We start from the raw sequence: 19,277 nt of genomic DNA, 5'->3' as shown, positions 1-19,277 counted from the left end.
CACAAGTGACAATTTCACATCCGTCACATCCATAACAGAGAGATGTCACATCCATAACGACACTTTTTCCTCATAAATGTGAAAATATTAAATTAAATAAACCCAATCATTGTTGTTTTATAAAGAGCCAACTCTTATCCTTTTGATTATCATTGTTTCTTTTGGATTGTGCAATTTAGTTCACAGAATTTCTACAAAGTATGTGGTAGACTGTAAACCCGCAGACTTTTTTTGTCACATCCATAACGCATGTTCATTTCCCTCATTTAAAGTAAAGAACATGTTTACAGATTGAGATTGTTCTGGTCCCATAACTCTGTGGTCAGTTGTTCTGGAAAATATAGAGAGATGTTTCAATATAATGTTAACATATACTTTCTATGTGAATTATGTTTTGAGTTTTTACTGCAAATACCACATCCATAACACTGGAATTGCTCATATATATATATAGATGTTCAATATTATATACAAATAATAGTATTGTTGGAATCACATTCCATTTTTTTCCGCCTAATAACTATTGAACCTGAAAAATGTTGACTGCTAATCAGAACCAATTAAAGAAGTTTTTATCCTAAATATAGTTATATATGATTATAGTTATTGTTTTTGTGAATAGGCCTTAAAGGTGAATAGGCTGTGAATAGGCCTTAAAGGGATAGTTCACCCAAAACTGAAATTCTGGCAACATTTACTCAATCTTCACTTGTCACAACCCTGTTTGGATGTTTTTTCTGTTTAATACAAAATAAATTATTTTGAAAAATGTAAGAAACTGCTAACCATTGACTTCCATGGTATTGTCTATGGAAGTTAATAGTTACAGGTTTCTCACATTCTTCAAAATATCTTTTTTGAGTTCAACATGAGTGGTTTGAAACCACTTGAGGTTAAGTAAACAGTGAGTGCATGTTCATTTTAGGGTGAACCCCAAACTCCTTTAATTAGGACATTAAACCAGAAACGTACATTTTATAAAAAATGTGACAGAGCTTGACTTAAGCTTGTCGTCCTGAAACAAATCATACAAAAACAAGCATAAAATGCAAATGTGACAGGACTGACTGAAACATGGGGACATTTGTAAATGTATTTGTATTATATATATATATAGTATTAATTTGTAGAATTCATAATTTCATGTTTTTAATCAATTGTTGTGAGTGATAACAACCTAAACTCGCTATTTCTGAAGTTTTTTTTCTAAATAATAGTTTTTAGCATAACAAAACTATTAAAGCTGCAGGTTCAATAGGGCTGAGGACAGGGACAATGATAGTTTGTACAGTATAAAGCGTTTTTAATAAAGAACAAAAACTGAGAACCAAATGAATGACTTATTCCTTTACAGAACAACTAACAGAAATCAACCATCGACCATTTTAGAAATATTGAGGATGAAATACTTTTATTCACTGTATTTACGTTGTTATCTCAGGGACAGATAATGTACGTTTCTGGTAGAACGTCCCAATTGAATAGTTCACTTAAAACAATACAATTTGCTGTTCAATCACTCAGGCTTGAAAATCATCTAAAACCAGCTATTTCCAGCTGCTTAGCTGGTCTTGGTGGTTAAAAAGTGGCTAAAAGTGACCTACATTTTAAATGGCCTGAGGGTGATCAAATGAACAGCAACTGTTTCTTATTTAGAGGTGAACTATCCTGAGTAAGCTGTACCACTATTATCCGCTGGGGGGCAATAGTACCCTCCAAACAGCAAACCCACGTTTATTTTTCATTGATATCTGCAAAACAGCGTTGTCTGTCACTCAGAAACCTTAAAAATCTCTATGAATGACAAGAGACTGCTGTAATACAGATGTGTAAATATGTGAGTAATTATTTCATTTAAAACATACATGCTGATACCAAAATAGACAAAGTACATTTTGTTTACAATATACAGTATCTACAAAGTCTATAAAACATATCTACAAAAATAATGAAGCAATTTAACGTAGATGACTTGTATTTTGAAATATTATAGGCTATTGTGCCATTAACGAAAAGTCTATTTGTATTCAATTTAGATAAATCATGTTTGTCAAAACAATCAACATGGCTGCAGCAGCGTGAGAGAAACGATTAAACAATGAATAATACTGACCATCATCTCCTTTCGATTTGACACTTGTGTTTCTTCCTCCGGGGACTGTCTGTCTGTAAGTGGCGAGGCTACATCTGTCTGGCTCTTGATAATCAGTCTGTTTCCGTGAAGAGCTGTTAAAGGGTCTCTCCAGAAGCACAGTGTGATTGCTCACCACACCGGCCAATCACTTCAGCATCAAAGTGACTCTGAGAAGCGGTGTTACCATTAAAATTACAGTTTGTTTATAATGATGTAAAAGGGGAAAATGAAAGTCTTTTCTTAAAAACTGAGCCATTCAATTTTCATCATGATAACATTCGTCCTTGTGATCTTCATGTATATTGAGTAATTAGCTAAACTAATTACGTAACTGTGTTACAGTAGTAAACGTACAATTTAAATCTTGCTTGCATGCAGTAGGCCTAAATGCTGAAACCTTTGTGAACCTAATTCCCCAGTCAGCTAAGCTACCAAAAACTACGCTACCTGTCCCAGTTGTAAGAGCAAATAATAACTTGACTTCTAGATGATCATTTGGAAAAGTGGAAGAAGGTAGATTTTTCTGATGAATCATCTGTTGAACTGCATCCCAATTATCACAAATACTGCAGAAGACCTATTGGAACCCAAGGTCCTCACAGAAATCAGTCAAGTTTGGTTAAGAAGAAATCATGGATTGGGTTTAGATTTAGTATGGTGGTGTATGAGAGGTCTGCAAAGTGGATGGCAACATCAACAGCCTGAGGTATCAAGACATTTGTGCTGCCCATTACATTACAAACCACAGGAGAGGGCAAATTCTTCAGCAGGATAGTGCTCCTTCTCATACTTCAGCCTCCATATCAAAGTTCCTGAAAGCAAATGTAACCCCGCCAGTCCTACGCCACCCAACCTGCTTCGAGCTGGTATCGAACCGACAACCTTCGGTTGGAAGTGTGGGAGTGTTGCTCTACCAAAGAGGCTAAAGACCATGGCCTCTAGCGTTTGTCGCTAGAGCACTTTTAGAGGTCAGAAAATTGGGGTTTACCTGCACAGCACACACTAGCTGGCATCCGTTACACTTACCCCCCTAAAAGTAACTCCCATCCGGGTCACAGCACCAATGTAACCCTGCTGGTCCAACGCCACCCAATCCACCCGAGCTGGTATAGAACCAGCAACCTTCCGCATGGGAGTCGTTTGCTCTACCAAGGAGGCTAAAGTCCATGGCCTCTAGCATCTGTCGCTAGAGCACCTTTAGGGGTCAGGAAGTGAGGTTTAACTGCAAAGCACACACTAGCTGGCCTCCGTTACTCTAACATGGTCCAGGATTGGCCTGCCCAGTCACCAGACATGAACAATACTGTGCATGTTTGGGGTAAGATGAAGGAGAAGGCATTTAAAGATGAATCCAAAGAATCTTGGGAGTCTTGCTTTCTTTGCCATTCCAGATGACGTTATTAACAAGTTATTTGAGTCATTGCAGGCATGTATGGAGACAGTCGACAAGCTCATAGGAGTCATACACAATATTCTTTTTCCACTGCACCTTGACTTTATGTTTTATACTGTAAATTATTTCTGTTAAGAAAATAAGACTTTTATTCAAGACTTTTGTCTAAGCAAAGTCAGAGCTTACTGTCCTTATTACATAATTAAAAATAGGAACTAGGACTAGGAATAATAAGAGTAATTTTTTAATTCTAATTCCAAACAAAATCTGGGAAAATAAATGCTTACACCGGTCATTTCATTTAGAAAATATTTTTAAATATCTAAATACTGGGGGTGAATTCAGGTCAATTGGCACACTTTTTGCTTTTGAAATGACCATTGAAAAGTGTCCTAATTTGCCATATTTAGATTACAAGTTGTATAGCTGGCCTTTTAAACATTTCTACAGTATTTGACTGTGAGACTTATACACCATATGTATTTTACCAAATTTTTAAAAATGCTTTTTAAAAAAACTGTTCACCAAAAAAGCGACAATTTTGTCATAATTTACTCACCCTCATGTCACTCCAAGCCCACAAGACTTCTGTTCATCTCTAATCTTTAATGAAACCTGAGAGATTTCTGTCCCTTCATTCCAAAAATGAAAAATTGGTTTAATCCCAATCTTCGAAAGAGAACTTAATACTTTACATGAATCTAATTCTGTTTAGGCATACAGTATATTCACATATGAACAGGCTATTATTCATCAAAACAAATTTTCATTTGTTTTTAAGAGATGAACAAAGTCTTGCAATCCTGTGTTGATGTGAAATGGCCTTAATTTTCAATTTCAGTGAAACATCCCTTTTACCAAACTTAAACTTTGCTTTACTTCTTAAAAATTAGCTATGTGTCGGTGCCAGCAGCCTAGTGGTTAGTGCGTCGACACATAGCAATGAGGTGCTCGCAGTGACACAAGTTCGATTTCCGAACTGATCCTTCCCCTATCTCTGCTCCCCACACTTTCCTGTCTCTATATCTCCACTGTCCTATCAATAAAGGTGAAAACCTCTAAAAAAATTATTAAAAACAAAAAAATTAGCTATGTGAATATAAATGTCCATCAATTGCCTGACATTGTAATTAACTTCATCTCAGCTTTCTTACATTGTAAATTACATTTCTGCATCCAGTTTTTCATTAAATGTCCTGCAATTTAAAGCTGTCCTCATCCTCAAAGTCATTCTGAAAGATAGACATCTTCTGTATATGCAAGTAGTGTTTGTATGTCCAGCATCATCTTTGTATAAGCGAGCTACCTGTCTACGCTGGTCTCCTGAAGGCGGTTATTCATGATAGCAAAAGCTCCCACTCCACCAGAAAAGCCATTCTGGCGAACATGGCTCTGTCTTGGATTACCGTGAGCGGTCTCTGAGAGTTGCTTCTGCAGAATGGCCAGAGAAACCTTGTTGGCCATAAAGTCATTGACTGAGATCATTTCTCCAGACAGTCTGCGCCCTGTCAGATAACCTCCATCTGGTCCTAAGCCAGCATCAGTCTCACTATCACAAACTGTTTCCACTGATGCATTAGTGAAGCGCTTTCCTGACGCTTCATTTGCTGGGGCAGGGTGCACAGCGTTACGTTTTTGTGCCCTCTGTCGGGAATTTCCTGGTGGAGGATGGTGGTTGTGGCGCTGGTTGGGAATACGTGGAAAACAGCAGCAACCGCAGGCCCGACCTCGCCGCCTGTATGGACGACCACGACAGGGACACTGGGTCCTACTGCAATCCAGCTTGCCGAGGATCCAATTGAGCGTCTGCTTGATAATGATGGAAATGACATTGAACAGGGAATAAATGCAACACACACCCATCAGGATGAAGAGGCAGTTGCCGAAACGGTAGGCCTCCTGAGCTTTATAGTTTTCCCGCTGGCTGCTCACCACATCCCCAAATCCAATAGTGCTGAAGGCCACAAAGCAGAAGTAAAAGGATTCAAAGTAGTCCCAGCCCTCCATGGCAGAGTACAAAGCAGACGCGCTGCATGCGATCAGCAGGGCAGCGATGCCCAGAATGAGCATCACGTAGTAGACTGAAGGTTTCCAGCCCTCCAGACTGTCGTCCTCACTTCTGGCCTCCTCTCCTCCCACGCCGGACCGCCGAAGCTGGCGCTCATGACACCAGCGCATAATGTAGGCCAGCATCGTGATGATGCGCTCCAGAAACAGGTTGAAGAAGAGGATTGTTGCTGCACAGCCGAGGAGTCCGTAGAATATCAGAAAGATCTTACCTGCAACGGTGACAGGAGTGGTCATGCCAAAACCTGGAGGGAGACATGAAAACAGAGCCAAATTTGGTCAATGGATAAATTCCTATGAAAAATGGTGCACTTCAACTACAAATGGTTTTAAAGCAACCATATATGGTGACTTCATTGATATTGCAATATTTAATTTTTCTGTCATAAAGGTTAACCCCTGGAAAAACTCCATGGTTTTCTAAAGAATATTCATTCATTCATTTTTTTTTCGACTTAGTCCCTTTATTAATCTGGGGTCGCCACAGCAGAATTAACCACCAACTTATCAGCACATTTTTATGCAGCGGATGCCCTTACAGCTGCAACCCATCACTGCAAAACATCCACTCACATTCATACACTACGGACAATTTAGCTCACCCAATTCACCTGTACCGCATGTCTTTGGACTTTTGGGGGAAACCAGAGCACACAGAGGAAACCCACGTTTCATGGGGAGAACATGCAAACTCCAGACAGAAATGCTAACTGACCCAGCCGAGGCTCGAACCAGTGACCTTCTTGCTGTAAGGCGACAGCACTACCCACTGCGCCACCACGTCGCTGGTCTAAAGAATATTCTAATGAGTAAATCTTTTCTTTCTCTCATGTCACTCCAAAACATTTCATGCATTGAAAGTAAACAGTCGAAAAAACAGTTGTCAAGCTCAAAAACAGACAAAAAATTACAATATATGTTATGATGGATGCAAAAACTTCCAAACGCCATCCAAAATACTCTTTTAAAATCTGCATTTTTCTCAGCCTGTTGTTTATTTGGTTATTTCACTTATAACACATTGAAAATAACCTTTTCATCACCATAAAATTTTGATTAAAAAAAGCAATAGTATCTGGATGCAGACTTGGATTTGAGACTGCATATCTCAGAGATGCAATGTCAGACACAATGCACACAATGGAGCATCAATGGTGACGTGACTGTGAGGGGTAGAATTAGGAATAGGTGTGGGCATTAAAAGCATTGCACGCAACTGCACCCTCTCGATTAAAGAGACGGCATCAAGACAGAACTTAAAGGCTACTACATCTAAACATCTCTTCATATTAGAATATTTCTATTTTAATGAATGCTCATAGACATTCCATTTGTGTACATTGCAAGTTGTCCTGAGAGCCATAACAACTGATAACATTTCACTCCAATCAAGTCGAACCTGATGGCAAGCCTGAAATTTTTCAAAGTTGCAGCAGATAATTGTTAACTAATTTCTTTATAACGTTTTTGACACTCGTTGACCAGACAGAAGCGTATGGTCTGTGAAATCCTTTTTTTTCTCAAACTTTGTAATTTGCTCCAAATTAATTAATTAATTAATTTTCCTCCACTTAAGTTATTTCCTCCATTTTAAAAACTACATCTTAATTTTTTTGTTAAATTTTGGCAATCAAATGTATGTGATTTCAATTTAAGACCTTTATTAAACGCATTTTATTTTCTAACAAAAGTTTTCAAGTTAAACACTTTCAGTTTTATTTTAATGGCTTGTGCAGACCCTCTGTTTTTCTCAAATAAAACCTAAAATGCTTGTAAACTAGAGATAAAGTTTATGTAATATCCTCTGAAAACAGCACAAGAGCCACACATGGTTTGAGGGCATGTTGCAAATGAATTTAATTTAAACAGACTTGCAGAACAGGCAGACTTCATATTTACATAATACTAGTATATTTGGAGATTTGATCAGAAGTACAGACCTATGTTTGATTTATTCTTTTAAAATGTGCCAAATTCTGTGATATTCTGTTTTATGCAGTAAATTCCAATTATAGGATGAAATTCTGCAATTCACATCATATACTGCATTCTGAAAATCAAAGGGCCTGGTGCTAGCAAAACCATAGCAAGCATTTTCTTTGTTTTAAAAGATGTCTAGTAGATGTCTTAAAAATGTCTAAACATAGTGGTCTTGGCTAAAATAAGGCTAATTTGGTTTGTCAGTGAAAATCTAATAGACGTCTAAGAATAGGCCAGAACTAGGCTAGTCATCAAATAAACAGAAATTAATGACTACACATATAAAGTTTGTCTAATATGTCTATTTGATGACTAGTCTAGTTTTGGGTTATTCTTAGATGTCTATTAGATTTTTACAGACAACCCAAGTTTAGCCTTGTTTTAGCCAAGTTGTTTACGTTTAAATGTCTATTAGACATCTGTTAAACACAAAATTGTTTGCTGGAACCATGGTCATGGCTCATCTTGGTCATCAGCTGTTACCTCCTGACAAATTTGCATCTGAATTTTGCACAACTGTAAGTATGTCAGACTGCATGTCAATGTACACCGCTTTTCTTATTTATTTAAAGCTTATATTGATTGATGTTTACTTTTTCCATGCTATGCTCAATTGCCTATTTTGTAAAATTATAAAACAATTTATACCTTAAACCTTCCTTGGCATTTAGTGTGGACAGCAAACTATGAATTTCATTGTACATGGAACCACTTTCCTTACTGTGCATATGAAAAAAACACTTTGAATTGATTTGGTTTGTTGGGGGCCTGGAGTACCAGTTGGAAATTTAGCAATCAAATTATTCATTTAATAATGATGCATAAAAATGTATTAAACTTACAACTTGATTCTTCAATTTATTTCTAACTGGCAAGCTATTTTGGCAAGCTGGTTTGCAGATAAGGAAATTTAAATGCAACATTACTCACCTATAGTGGAAATCACTGTACCAACAAAGTAGAAGGCGCCTGAGAAATCCCAGCGGGCCCTAAGTTTGTCCACCCGGATTCCAGCTGCAAAGGCCTCCTCATATTGCCTGAGCAGGACCTGCAGTGATTTGAGATGAACACTGTTTTGCTCTGTGAAGTTGGCCAGCTGTTCTTCCCAGCGCTGGTGAGCCAGCAGCTCAGAGGGATGCTCAAGTGCGGAGAACACCACCGCGCCACACAGCAGGTAGAGCAGGATGAGGGCTGCCAACAAGCCGAAACGGGCATTGTCTTCATTCAGGTGAAGTGGGAGGCAACAGTTGTTGCTGGCATCTCTTCGACGTGGCATGACTTGACCATCAGCAGGAAATGACAAGAACAGGCAAACATGCACAGCCACTTTCATACACACAACACAAACACTCTGTCACACACTCACCACAGCAGCTTTAGATGAGGTGCAGAGGCACATAAAAACTGTGTGATGCTCTTGCACGCAGATGCAGTTCAAATATGAAGGAGCACAGGACAAAGTTCTTCATTCTGCTGGATTCATAACTGCATCACTTCCTCCAGCAGCCATGAGACCAAGACACAGTAAAAAGCAAGGTTATCAGGTAAAATGACACATGGTCTGGGAAATAAGACCTCAAGATACACCTTTTGGATTAGCAGGTAACCGTAGGCAGGCAAGCGCAAGATTGTAATCTTTCCCCATCTCGCTGTCCAAGTATAGCTGGTGCTGCAACAGTCAGATATAACGCTGTGGTCTTGTTGTGAAATCATCCTTAAGCTGTTTGGAGGATACATATTAGTATTTTAATTAAATTAGTGTAATAATACTTTAAACAAAAGAGTATAAAATCACACAATTTAAATATATCTAGATACTGACTGATTTAAAAAAGTTAAGCACACATTAATTAGCATTGGTACATCATACACATGTTGTACATTTAAAATGATATATTTTTATGCTTTTAAAGAGCAGTATTAATACTAAAATTATACAATTTTGAATTACTGAATTATAGTTGGATTATTTATTATCATAAACAAATATGGCTAATATTTAGGAAGTCAGTCATATTTGTCCAATTGAGTTAATAACGACAAAACTTTTAGAGTGAAACAAATTGAAGGGTACGTACCTGACTGTACATGTGATGTTGGATGAAGAGCACCTCTGATGTCTCCGTAATTATCCAACAAAATCACTAGAGTTAAAAGAGTCAAAAGTGTTGGAAACGTTTAGTTAAACCTAAAGGCGCATTTTATTCCTGGCAAGTGTGAATCCTTGGCAGTGCGTGATTGAATGATGCAGCTGACACAAAATATGGAGAGAGAGAGAGAGAGAGAGAGAGAGAGAGAGAGAGAGAGAGAGAGAGAGAGAGAGAGAGAGAGAGAAAGAGAGAGAGACGAAAATGTAATGAGCCGAGCTTGTACTCGTAATACATGTGGGAATCTTTATTAATTTAACTGGGAATCCTTCGCATTCTTTAAAAACAAGATAATTCCCCGATTCATTCCTTCGGTTGCAACAAGTACTTGCCTCTAAGTATTTTTGTCGTGATTTTTATCAATACATGTTATTTTATCATTACATGTTAATAAATAAATCCAACTTCGTTATTTATTGTGACGTTTGTTTTCGCATAGTGAATTCATGAGTTAATGTATATAATTCGGATACATTTATGTTAAAAATGTCTAACTATGTATTAAAGAGATGCACGTGACCTGATATTTCCATTACAATTGGCCACTCGCGTGTCACGCCCATCCTCGTACCCGCGCTCTATCCAGCGGTCAGAATTCTGGATGTATTGAAAATGGTAAACAATCCTTTCATCTTTTCATTAGGTCACCCTAAGTAATCCGTAAGTGTCATTGGAATGTGGCGTTTAAATTGTGTAGCTCATTAATTTGCTACATTTAAATGCACTTTATCTGGCTACAAGTTTTGATGGTAAATTAGGCCTAGTAAAAATATTAGCTACCTGAGCAAGCATGACAGTATATAACCTTCGTGTATTTAATGCAGGCCCGTAACCAGCCCAGTGAAAGGGTTGGTTCTTTTTTCTCAAAAAGTGGATTTTTTGCATGTATTCGCCTCGTTAACATTTAATTATGTGATTTAAATATTCCTTTTCGTGATGTTTTTAAGCACTATTTTTAAGCTGGATTAGCTTGTCAGATCGTGATTAAAACCAAACTGTTATGTACCAAAAATATTTAGAATAAATAAAAATAAATAAATAAATACAAATTTATTACATCATATTTCCTTAGAAATAAAATGGGAATAAAATAGAAATAAATTAAAAACTACTATATTATACAAATAACAAATAGTCCAGTACATTTAACTTTCCTTAGTCAGAATTTGGCCCTTTGAACAAGAAAAAACATAATAATAGTAATAGTAATGTAGAATGATTTTTCTAGCCTCTCTTGTGAAAAGTTTTTTAAAATCATAAATAACAATAGTCAAATTAGTATTCAAATTAATTTTAATAAGGGCCACTTTTAGTGCTTCACGCCTTTTTGTTGGTCATTTTTTTGTTTGTTTTAAGACTAAAGGTCCAAGATTTACAATAATAGTTACTTGTGAAAAAAAAAATCTGTATTTAACAACAATACAGTAGGTCAGTAGTGAAAGATGACATCTCTTACATCAGATTCTTATGTTTTCTTGCACAGCTGGATGTTGGACTGCTGTGACTTCAGCTAATCAGTTTTGGCAAATACAAACAATTATTTTCCATCAAAGCGACATAGGTTCCACTTGATCTTAAAGTCTTTTTAGATGGGATATTTTCACAATTTATGATGGCATAGCAGTCAAAAAAAAGACAAATGAGCTCATGTATGTGACAAATTTTGGACCATTGTCAGTGAGGGGTGAGTCTTTCGAACCACCCAAACTCCCCTTGGCTATGGGCCTGTAACATTAACAATTTTGTAAACACAGTAAATATAATAAAAAATATCAGAAAATACACATCATTTTTAGGATAATGTTGTATAGAGGTTAGAAGTAATAATAAAAAAAAACACACAGCAAGGCAGAGAAAAAACCTCGGCAATTTTGAGAATGGAGATTATTTAATTAATGTTAAAAATTTATTGAATTATGTTAGAAATACAATTAAATATTTATAGCCTATAAAATACTAGTGAGTTCTAAACACCAACTGTTAAGCCCTATCCATAAGAGAGTTGTGCAGTAGTTGCTGAGCATTTCAGATAAAATGACATATTTTATAAGGTTTAGCGTTTGGATATATTTATGCATTAAACAGCCAGTCATAGACAAAAACTGCTTTTGATCCCACTGTGTGAAAGTTGAATTTTCATAGAGATACCAAAGATGGTGACAGTCAATGATTTAGATACTCTCAAAAAATGCTTGTTTTAACCCAAGTTGAAGTTTATTGAATGTTCTTGCTCTACTGATAGGTCTTCTTACCATGACATGTTTGTCAGTTTATAGGATATTATGGGGTTTTAGTATTTATGTTTTTTCCTGACATAATATGCACACACCAACCACTTTATTGGGTACACATTACTAGTACTGGGTTGGACCCACTTTTGCCTTCAGAACTGCCTTAATCTTTCGTGGCATATATTTGACAAGGTACTGGAAGTATTCCTCAGAGATTTTGGTCCATATTGACGTGATAGCATCACGCAGTTGCTGCATATTTATCAGATTTATCTATTGGATTGAGATCTGGTGACTGTGAAGGCCATGTAAGTACAGTGAGCTTATTGTCATGTTTAAGAAACCAGTCTGAGATAATTCACGCTTTATGACATGGCACACTATCCTGCTGGAAGTAGCCATCAGAAGATGGGTACACCGTGGTCATAAAGCAATGGACATCAACAGCATCAATACTCTGGTAGGTTGTGGCTTTGATTTGACGCTCATTTGGTATTAATGAGCTCAAAGTGTGCCAAGAAAATATCCCCCACACCATTACACTACTACCAGCAGCCTGAACTATTGATACAGCAGGATTGATCCATGCTTTCATGATGCTGATGCCAAATTTTGACCCTACCAATCAAATGTTGCAGCAGAAATTAAGAGTCATCTGACCAGACAAATGTTTTTTCAATCTTCTATTGTCCAATTTTGGTGAGCCTGTGTGAATTGTAGCCTGTTTCCTATTTTTAGCTGACAAGGGTGGCACCCGGTGTTGTCTTATGCTGCTGTAGCCCATCCGCCTCAAGGTTGGACGTGTTGAGCGTTCAGAGATGCTCTTGTGCATACCTCAGTTGTAACTAATGGTTATTTGAGTTACTGTTGCCTTTCTATCAGCTCAAACCAGTCTGGCCATTCTCCTCTAACCTCTGGCATCAACAAGGCATTTGCGCCCACACTTCAGACCATACTCTGTAAACCCTAGAGTTGGTTGTGCATGAAAATCCCAGTAGATCAGCAGTTTTTGAAATACTCAGACCAGCCCGTCTGGCACCAACAACCATGCCATGTTCAAAGTCACTTAAATCACCTTTCTTCATCATTCTGATGCTCGGTTTGAACTGCAGCAGATCGTCTTGACCATGTCTACATGCCTATATGCACTAAGTTGCTGCCATGTGATTGGTTGAGGAAATTTGCATTAACAAGCAGTTGCACAGGTACCTATTAAAGAAGCCAGTGAGTGTAAAAGAGAATAGAACAAACTTGTATTACAGCTGATTCTGTCCTCCTCATTTAGCAAATTATGCCAAAAGCTTTACATAATTAACTAAATTCATTTTTGACAGAATCAAAAGTCTTATCATTTATTGTTGACATATTGCCTGAACAATATGCATGTTATAAACATTTTCTAAAATTGATACCCATGTGTCACTTTTTTCCAACTTGCTTCATATCACACTGTAAAACATACAAACATGGTAGTCTTATTAATACTAGTTCATTCAGTGGTTTTGGTCAGTTAACAGAGGTAAATGTCAGTGATTCATTTTTCTGCCGAAAAAATTTGTTAAAACACTATATTTGAGTAAGTCCAGACCAGACTTGGCACTTGGCTGTCTTGTTAGGCTGCTCCAGTTTTTGAGACACACTCAGAGAGACGTATTGATGATTACTGTGATTTACTTAGATTTCAGACACCATGCCCTCAAACCGTATAATCTTCATAGAGGTGACATGGATATTTGAAGACTTGATTTGCATTCATTTCCACTGACGTAAACTGAAAATGTTTTATGAATCAACAGCTGATGATATGAAGCGGGTTCATATATCTGCATAATAATATACATTTTTAATCACCTGCTTCCTGTTATTCATAAGGCCAAAAGTCAATACGCACACACATTTTGGTAGCTCAGTAACAGTACTAGTAATGGCATTTTAGTGCAATTTATGGTCATTTATATTTAAGTACTGTCATGATAAATACCTAAACACTCACAATCGCCCTCTCCTCTATCCGATTACAATCATCTCCCAGAAAATTCAAGGACATTTCAACAAGGGTGATTTAAAAGCTCCAAACAACTGACAGACCGCTATTTCCTTGTTGCTTTACCGACATTAAAATATCACTTTGTTTGATGTTGACAGACGAAAATATAGCCGTGGTACTCTCTTTCTATTGTGCGATGTGCTCAGATGGCTGAGACGACATTGCTTTGTTCTCTCTGACCAGCCCACCCTTGCCTTTCATCTTGTCTGCCAGCTCACAAGACTGTATTCCCCATCATTAGAGTACTGGTCATTGCTTGTAAGTGCCCAGGTGCGCTGGAGACAGACACACAAGCGCTATATCAAAAGAATGAGGGGTATTTTATTCATAAACTTTGTCCTCATCAGGAAGACAAGTGTTTGGGCAACTGCCGCCGCAAGACAGCAAAAAGCCATGTCTTGCGCTCGTATTATTCCAAAAGCAGCGGTGCTAATCATGGGTTTTGCTTGTCTGAGTGCTACACTGTCTTTAAAGTCATCAAGAGATCTGAGAAGTGTGATCTGCATAATGTAATTCATCACAGGTGCTGCGTGATGAATGTAGTGATAGCCCAAAGCTCATTATGGAGTCTGTCTCTTTTCTCTTCGTCCTCCTCACTGTTCTCTTTGTCGACTACGTGTTAAAATCAGCACTCTAAAATGTGGTCTTCACACTACTGTAAATGAATGAGTCTTTGTTTGGCGTTATATACATGTATAATGATGACAAACACAAGACATGGTCACGTATGATCACTTTTGTTTCAGTTTAAATTTAAATTGCAAGTTTTAAAAGGATATTTCACCCATAATTGCCAGTTCTGTCATCATTTAGTCTCCCTTGACTTGTTCCAAACCATTTTGGAACAAATTTCTAATCAATCCAATTACATGCATTACATGATTTTCATGCACAACCATCTCTAGGGTTTACAGAGTATGGTCCGAACTGTGGGCGCAAATACCTTTTTGATGCCAGAGGTTAGAGGAGAATGGCCAGACTGGTTCGAGCTGATAGAAAGGCAACAGTAACTCAAATAACCACTCGTTACAACCAAGGTATGCACAAGAGCATCTCTGAAGGCACAACACGTCCAACCTTGAGGCGGATGGGCTACAGCAGCAGAAGAAAACACCAGAATTCACTCCTGTCAGCTAAGAAAAGGAAAAGAAAAGACTACAAGGCTTGGCTCACCAAAATTGGCCAAGAGAAGATTGGAAAAACGTTGCCTGGTCTGATGAGTCTCGATTTCTTCTGCGACATTCGGATGGTAGGGTCAGAATTTGGCATTAACAACATGAAAACATGGATCCATCCTGCTGTATAAACTGTTTAGGCTGGTGGTGTAATTGTGTGAGGGATATTTTCTTGGCACACTTTGGGCTCATTAAGACCAATTGAGCATCGTGTCAATGCCACAGCCTATCTGAGTGTTGTTGCTGACCATGTCCATCCCTTTACGACCACAGTGTACCCATATTCTGATGGCTACTTCCAGCAGGATATTGCACTATGTCATAAAGCGAAAATCTTCTCAGACTGGTTTCTTGATTATGACAATGAGTTCACTGCACTTATATGGCCTCCACAGTCACCAGAGTCAATCCGATTCGCATCATGGATGTGCAGCCAACAAATCTGCAGCAACTGCGTGATTCTATCATGTCAACTTGGACCAAAATTTTTGAGTAATATGTCCAGTATCTTGTTGAATCTGTGCCACGAAGGATTAAGGCAGTTCTGAAGGCAAAAGGGGGTCCAACCCCCAACTAGTGAGGTGTACCTAATAAAGTGGCGTGTAAATATAAGAGACTTACATTTTCACTCACACTTTGGTTTTTGTAATTCAATTCTTTCAGTTTATGGTTTAAAAAAGTACAAATTTACATTAAAAATAAATTCTCAAGAAGTTTAATTTTGAATAAACATAAAATTGACTACATAAGAATCTTTGAGGTGCGCAGTTTACGTTGTTCAACAAAACATCAAAGCATCATCAAGTTGTTTACCACAGACAAAAAAACAGGAAAACTTCAAACAGCATCACAGCTGCAGCACTTTATCTCTGTATTGTTACAGTCCTTAATGTACAATCTGTAAAATAAAATAAAAAATCTCATTAAGAGTAAATTCAGCATTACAATACATACACCATTAAAAATGTTGCCCATAAAATATCTGTTTATGACTATTTTGAATAAAATAAAATAAAAATTGCATAGTAAACATATTAGATAAAGCTTAACAGATACATGTATCAATATACAAAAAGAAAAAGGTAGAAAAAAGAAAAGCAGCGATATAGTCTGGTCAGTAAAGAAGAGTTAAGGTCAGTGCTGTGGTGACGTGTTCACTGAGTGTTTTAGAGAGCCTGCACTCTAGAGGCAAACAGCAGCACGTTCTTCTCAACCTCAGCGTTGAGCTCTCGCTGGGAAGCCCTGGGATTTTTCTTCACATAGTCTGCAACACTCTGAATGCACTCCATCTGTGGAAACACGTCATGATTGTGTGAGTCTGGTCTACAATGTGTTCTGATACTCCGTGATAGAGTTGATGGATTAGATTGTGTGGTGTAGAAATCGCAATAATAATGAACAAGTGATTTAAACATGAATTAAAGAATCATGTACAATTCAGTACAGTGAGTATATAAAACAACACAATTATTTTACACCTTTTTAAATTGTATTATGGGACATTCACATACTGCTCTATCTTGTTGAAACTTTTAGCAAGTGATTTGTATTATTTTTATTTGTCTGATACAGAATATTGCCTAGGTCAGAATTGTGTATTAATACCAAAAAAAAGGTTTTGAGCTGCCACTATTTGTTCTGATGTTGTACAGATTTATTTCATTCATTAATTTTCCTTCGGCGTAGTTCCTTTATTAATCCAGGGTCGCCACAGCAAAATAACCCACCAACTTATCCAGCATGTGTTTTACACAGCGGATTCCATTCAGTGAACACATTTTTGTAAAATGAATTAAATATTCGACCTGTAGTAAATTATAAAGTAATAAGTGATTCCACAGTTGAGTAAAAATATATAAAAACGATAAAGATTGACAGTAAAATTGACAATCAGTATTTTAGGGTTGTATGCAGGGTATCCGCTGGCTTTTAAAAAGTCTTAAATCTACTGAAATGTTGGGTTGTAGATCTTAAATCTTTTTTTTTTTGTTTTGTTTTTCTTTTTTTTAACTTAACTTTTCTTTGTTCATGTATAGCTACCCCATTTGGCCATTAACACCAATGCAATCACCAACAAATTCAAGTGATATCTCGGTAAAACGTTTAACTTTTTATTTAACAATAGCATTTAATAACTTTCCTTATAACAGTAACATTTGTTTAAAAGTTCTCCATTTAGTACAGGGGATACTGACCTGATCTAGACTTTTCATTGTTAAATTATTATTATTGTATTATTAAATGTATTCAAATATAATTATTTTTAAAGGGCAAATGAAAATATTTTTTCCAAATAAGATATTCAAATAAAATCTTTAGCATTTACTCCTGTATAAGTCTAAATTTTTATTCATAATGGTCTTAAAATGTCTTTAAAGGTCTTCAATTTAACTTGGTGAAACCTGCAGAACCCCTGTTTATGATATGTCATAAAATGATACTTGTGCTGAATCTTGTACTGCAATTACTGACTTTGTAATATGTGTCTTCTGTAAATCGTGGTAAAGATGAAGGACAGTCATTTCAGCTGTATCACGTTTTATTGATTTTTTTACTAAATAAAAGCCGTTTTATTCTGTAATGACAAGTGAAAAGTGCTTTACAAATAAACGAATAAAAATAGCTAAAGTCAAAAAAAATCACTATCAGTGATAGTGTTCACTTGTACTTTACATTAAATTTTAACTAACAACCTTTAATAGCAACACTTTAAAAAGCAGAGGAAAAACAATTAAACATTTTTCAAACATTCTCAAAAGAGTAAGAAAATAATCTGTCATGATTTCTGGCTTGTGGGTTACAAGAAGTTAGTTACCCTAGCCTAGGCTCAACATCAAATCACTTTACAATCACAGTAGATTTTAGCAAGACACCAGTAAAAAGCAAATGCATCAGTTCTAAGGTTCTTACCCTGTAAGCATCTATTCTGCTTTGCCCAGAGAGTCTGTCCAGCAGCTCCCGGCCGACCTGCAGCCCGGTGACCGCAGTGAGAAAATCCTTACACTGGACACTGTCGCTCTTCAGCCAGCCGAGCAGAGCCAGCTGAAACCAACAAATGCGTCGGTTTCAACATATCAGAGAATTATTTGGTAGAATTATGAAGCGTACTTTTAAAAAAGTACGATATTGTGATTTTAATGATATTATGTTATTGATTTTATATGATACATGATGCTTTATATGCTGAATTATTTTGAACAGTACATCTGTTTTGACTCACCTGCTGAATTAACTGAGCATCTGTCATCCCGTTTGACTCCGCCATAATAATGCACTTCTTAATAATAAAAAGAAATGCAGTACGTGTTAATTAAGGTATATTAAACAGTTCAGTTAAATTTTAGCGTATTAGCTCCGCTGCCACCGCTCGCACAATCTTCCTGTTTACACTGAAGTTTGTTCTTGTTCCGCAAGGAAAAAAACAACACATTTCACAATTGCGCCCACTAACGGACTGGCTAGTCATTACTCGAGGTTTCTCTACTACGTCAAAGTGTAACAAATATAGGCTATATTCATTTATATAAACAAGTTTTTTTTAAAATTTGTTTCTTTTTTAAAAGTTATTGCTATTAAAAGAAATACTGAATAGCAAAAAATCCCCCGAACAGATCACCATTTTATACTTTTTCCGCCTCTTAAAAAATGGAAAGCTTAGTGTTAAATGAATACAACCCATGTTCATTCATTAATTTTCCTTCGGCTTAGTCCAACTTATCCAGCATGTGGTTTACACAGTGGATGCTCCTCCAGCTGCAACCCATACTGGGAAACACCCATACACACTCATTTACACAAACACTACGGCCAATTTAGTTTATTTAATTCATCTATAGTGCATTTTTTTTGTACTGTGGGGGAAACCAGATCACCCAGAGGAAACCCACACGAAAACGGGGAGAACATGCAAACTCCACACAGAAATGCCAACTGACCCAGCCGAGGCTCGAACCAGCAACCTTCTAGTGCAGGGGTGTCCAAACTCGATCCTGGAGGGCCAGTGTCATAGAGAATTTAGCTCCAACTCTAATCAAGCACACCTGAACCAGCTAATCAAGGTCTTACTAGAAATACTAGAAACTTTCTGGCAGGTGTGTTAAAGC

At 37.0% G+C, this 19,277-nt stretch overlaps 1 protein-coding gene and 1 long non-coding RNA gene across 2 annotated transcripts; both read right to left on the bottom strand.

The window, feature by feature from the left end:
• Positions 1-4,113: 4,113 nt before the first annotated feature.
• Positions 4,114-10,597, bottom strand: kcnk12l (potassium channel, subfamily K, member 12 like). Its single transcript, XM_087301261.1, has 3 exons — positions 9,653-10,597; positions 8,505-9,294; positions 4,114-5,839 (listed from the first exon to the last, which is right to left on the bottom strand). Exons 2-3 carry the CDS (start codon positions 8,905-8,907, stop codon positions 4,830-4,832), a joined length of 1,413 nt encoding a protein of 470 aa, XP_087157387.1. The 5' UTR covers positions 8,908-9,294; positions 9,653-10,597; the 3' UTR covers positions 4,114-4,829.
• A 5,292-nt stretch (positions 10,598-15,889) lies between these two features.
• Positions 15,890-18,572, bottom strand: si:ch211-191j22.3. The gene is given in 3 exon segments (NR_131904.1): positions 15,890-16,463; positions 18,085-18,216; positions 18,395-18,572. It is a non-coding gene; the product is annotated as a si:ch211-191j22.3 (long non-coding RNA).
• Between the last annotated feature and the right edge of the window lie 705 nt (positions 18,573-19,277).

This window comes from Danio rerio, chromosome 21, assembly GCF_052040795.2.
Source record: "Danio rerio strain M-AB ecotype USA chromosome 21, GRCz13ab, whole genome shotgun sequence".
Lineage (NCBI taxonomy): Eukaryota > Metazoa > Chordata > Actinopteri > Cypriniformes > Danionidae > Danio > Danio rerio.
Note: the sequence above shows the minus strand (reverse complement) of the source record. Positions and strands in the feature narration are given on the sequence as shown.